Here is a 3,484-nt window from a genome sequence, read left to right as displayed (position 1 = left end):
TCCGGGTTTGGTTAAAAACGGGGGGAAACCCCCAAACCCTTCTAAAATAAAAGGAGAGGGGGTGGTGATGTCCCAGGGTGCTTGTCCCTGCAGAGAGCCCGGCGTCTCCTACCTCCCCGAGAGCACCTCGAGTGCCTTGGGTGGTTGTGGAGGGGCGAGGTGGGTGCCTGGGGGACAGGGAGCAGGCCCTGGGGGAGCGAAACCCCCAAACCCTTCTAAAATAAAAGGAGAGGGGGTGGTGATGTCCCAGGGTGCTTGTCCCTGCAGAGAGCCCGGCGTCTCCTACCTCCCCGAGAGCACCTCGAGTGCCTTGGGTGGTTGTGGAGGGGCGAGGTGGGTGCCTGGGGGACAGGGAGCAGGCCCTGGGGGAGCAGGCGGCTCCCTTGGCCGAGGACTGCGAAGGCCCGGGGGGAGCAGGCGGCTCCCTTGGCCGCAGGACTGCGAAACGGCTCGTGCCGGGCCCGTCTCTGTTTCACCAGGGTTATAACCTGCCAATTCTTGCAGAACCTGAGCGTCTCGAAGGAGCCCGTCAGTGTGAAGAAGTCCCTGCGTGGTGCTGGGGGCAGCTGCCTGCTGCTCGATACCCCCCCCAGAATCAGGGTCAGAGTAACTCACGAGCGGGCCGCCTTGCCGGTTTGAAACCTTGCTGGTGGCCGTCACCCAGTGTCTCCGCTGCACAGCTTGTGAGACTTCACGGGGGAAAGCCTCGTCTTCCTTGCCCCACCATCAGCTGTCGTCTCTTCAACATCCAGAGGGTGCTGGTGTGGCTGGCGTGGTGTTTGCTGCCTTCAGCTTGGTACTGGGGGATGAACGCCTCCGTGCAGTGGGGGTGAGGTGATAGGAGGCATCCGATGTCCCCTGCTCGCAGTGAGGAGGGTCACCAACACCTTGGTGACTTCCTTTGCCTCGTACCAGCACAATTGGCTGCAGGAGGGTCTAGGAAGGTTTGGTGGTACTTGTTCAGCAAACCAGGTCACTGTGTTGCTGCACGAATTCCCTGCTGAAGGTGTGAGTGGTGAAGGGTTTCAGCGCCTCTTCTTTTTTCTAATAGTCTCCTGTGCATGAATCCCTGGTTGTTGAAGGCTGTTGGCGTTAATTCACGCCAGCTTTGGCCAGCTGCGCTGGTGTTTGCTCCAGACAGTGACCAGCAGACAACAGGGGAGTTAAAACACTGGCTGGTGCTTTCCCAGGGTGAATCCCTCCCCAGCCACCTGCTGGCCTCAGGTTCTTGGGTTTGGTGTCTACACCGAGTGAGGAGCTCTCCTAGAGGGGCTGTAGAAGCTGGCTCCTCCAGCAGGCTGGTTACTGGCTGGAACGCTGCAGGTACCAGGGCTGATCTCCTAAGCTCTGCGAGCTGAGGCTGGTCACGTTGTCCCCTGCGAGGGCTGATACCGTGGCCTCTGCCTGCCTCACCCAGGCTTTTTCCAGCCTGCCTGCTCCTGCTGGCAGGGCAGGATGAGTTGGTGGCTCTGGCAGAAAGCTCTCCAGGAACCTTCTCCTGTCAGCAGTTTCCCAGCCCTGATGTTTTCCCTCGGCCGGGCACAGCGAGGCCTTGAGCAGGAGGCTGCGGCTGTGAACGCAGGACCTGCCTGCTGCTGGGAACGGAGCTGGCCTGGCCAAGCTTCTCCTGCTGCTGGCACAAAGCTGGAGCTGTCTCTGCCCCACTTCTGATGACGCTCCTGACCTGGTGCTGCCCTGGTGTCCCTGAGCCATGCTCGCTCAGCAGGAGGCTGTCTTCTGCTGGTGGCTTAGCAGCAGGGAACAAGGCAGAGTTGGGGAGATGTGGGTAGATTCTGCCCTGCTTGAGCTTGTGAGGATGAAACTCTCACGTTGGTCTGGGCATAATGGAGCAGCAGAGTCGCATGTTTTGAAAATAACACGGGGAAAGTGCAACCCTGGCCTTGCAAGAAGAAGATGCTGATACCTCTGGCTGGCACCAGGGCACGGTGATGGTCTTGAACTTCTCAGGACCTTTCTTTGTTGAAGAACTGGAAGATGTAGTAGGTGGCTTGTTGCTTTGTGGTAGAAGCAGCCTACCAAAATGGACAAGTGCCAACTGCCGTGGGCTTTCATGCAAATAAAGCATCCCTCTGCTGAAACTGGAGTCTGTTGAGCTAAAGCAGCTTATCAGGTGCTTAGTGTTGTTGTTGAAGCAACTGTCATAACTAATACTTGGCTCTTCTGTGCGAACCGGTGGCTTTGATTGTCTGGCTGCCCTTGAGCGTTAGCAAAACACTTTCTGTGAAGCAGGGGAGTTGGGCTGGTGAGGCAGATCCACCCGGCTGCCGGCGTTCAGGTGGCTTGACAGCACTTAGCCATAACACAGTAGCCAGCAAAGAAGTGTTTGGGTCATCCACAAATATAACCGGAGCTGGACCTCATCCGTCTGTTGACAAAGGTTGGATCGCTGTGTGATCGCAGTCTAGGGATGCCCTCAAGTGCCGGCTCTTCTGACCCAAGGTCCGCTTCCCTGTGGTAGGCATCGGGCTTGCACTGGGGGACCTAGAGAGCTTCTGCCTGCACGCCTGGTGTTTGGGGTGTGCTAAATCAGGCCTCTGAGATGGCGGGTGTTGTGTCATGGGCTGATCTAAAAGAGTTCCGTGGCTTTTCTGTAGTAGCAGATGGAGAAGTAGGAACAGGGTGTGGTACTTTCATAGTCTTAGACACTAAATTTAAGGCAAACTGAGAACCCGGTCACAGTAGAAAAGTAGGTCATCTTCCAGCTCTTAAATGCGGAAAAGGACTCATTAGGGAAACTTCAGAGCCCGCCTTACCTTGCCCATGTAGAGTGGGGTTTTCTTTACCAGCTTGAAGAGCTCCTGCAGAAGCAGAGGATCAGAATGAGACCTGCTACAAATGTCCCTGACTTAGGTCACTGTGGTGTTAGCAGCCCTCTTGTTGGCTTGGCTGCTGGCTGGAGGAGGTCACTGTGGTGGTAGCACTCTTGTTGGCTTGGCCACCAGCTGGAGGTCTGTCTGGAGGACCCTGTGGGGGTCTGGGTGTGATGTTTGGCGTGGGTCTCTCTGCTCCCCACTCTCCATCACTAGCAAATGTAGCTCCTGCCTATAACTGTTCTGATCCAGGCTGGGAGCGGTCCCAGCTTTCTCCTCCAGGAAAACAACCTAAAATGCAGGAGGACTCACCATGGTGGTCCTCAGAACCAGCGTGTGCTGGTCACAGAACATGCTGATGTTCTGTGTACCCAAAGGCTTGGGCCCACCTCAAACAGGAGCTGTGTTAGCACCACTTTACTCCTTCAGGAGCAATGGGAACCGATGATGTTTCCTTGCTGAAGAAAGTGCCAAGGAGCCCGTCGGTTCGGAGGCGCTGCTAATAGTGCTGCATTTACTGGCTGTCAAAGACCTGTTCTGTTCTCTACTAAGACATTAAAGAATAGCGCTTGCTGTCCGATTCTTGCTTAGAATAACTTGTGCTTGCTTGTCTGCCTGCAAAATGAGGTATGATTTGTGAGGCCGGTGTCCGT

At 56.1% G+C, this 3,484-nt stretch overlaps 2 protein-coding genes across 2 annotated transcripts in view; one reads left to right on the top strand and one right to left on the bottom strand.

Moving 5' to 3' along the window:
* The window catches only part of B2M (beta-2-microglobulin), a 20,046-nt gene extending 16,861 nt beyond the window's left edge, over positions 1-3,185 (bottom strand). Inside the window, exons 1-3 of the mRNA XM_009323876.1 lie at positions 3,144-3,185; positions 2,775-2,819; positions 2,378-2,386 (exon numbers count right to left, since the gene is read on the bottom strand). Of these exons, the coding sequence (XP_009322151.1) occupies positions 2,378-2,386; positions 2,775-2,819; positions 3,144-3,185 (96 nt within the window). The remainder of the gene's footprint in view (positions 1-2,377; positions 2,387-2,774; positions 2,820-3,143) is intronic.
* Positions 3,186-3,265: 80 nt separating this feature from the next.
* The window catches only part of SNX1 (sorting nexin 1), a 13,296-nt gene continuing 13,077 nt past the window's right edge, over positions 3,266-3,484 (top strand). Inside the window, exon 1 of the mRNA XM_009323874.1 lies at positions 3,266-3,316. Coding sequence (XP_009322149.1) covers positions 3,266-3,316 — 51 coding nt within the window. The remainder of the gene's footprint in view (positions 3,317-3,484) is intronic.

This window comes from Pygoscelis adeliae, unplaced genomic scaffold (genome assembly GCF_000699105.1).
Source record: "Pygoscelis adeliae isolate BGI_AS28 unplaced genomic scaffold, ASM69910v1 Scaffold365, whole genome shotgun sequence".
NCBI classification, from domain to species: Eukaryota; Metazoa; Chordata; class Aves; order Sphenisciformes; family Spheniscidae; genus Pygoscelis; species Pygoscelis adeliae.
This window is presented reverse-complemented; position numbering and strand designations above follow the sequence as displayed.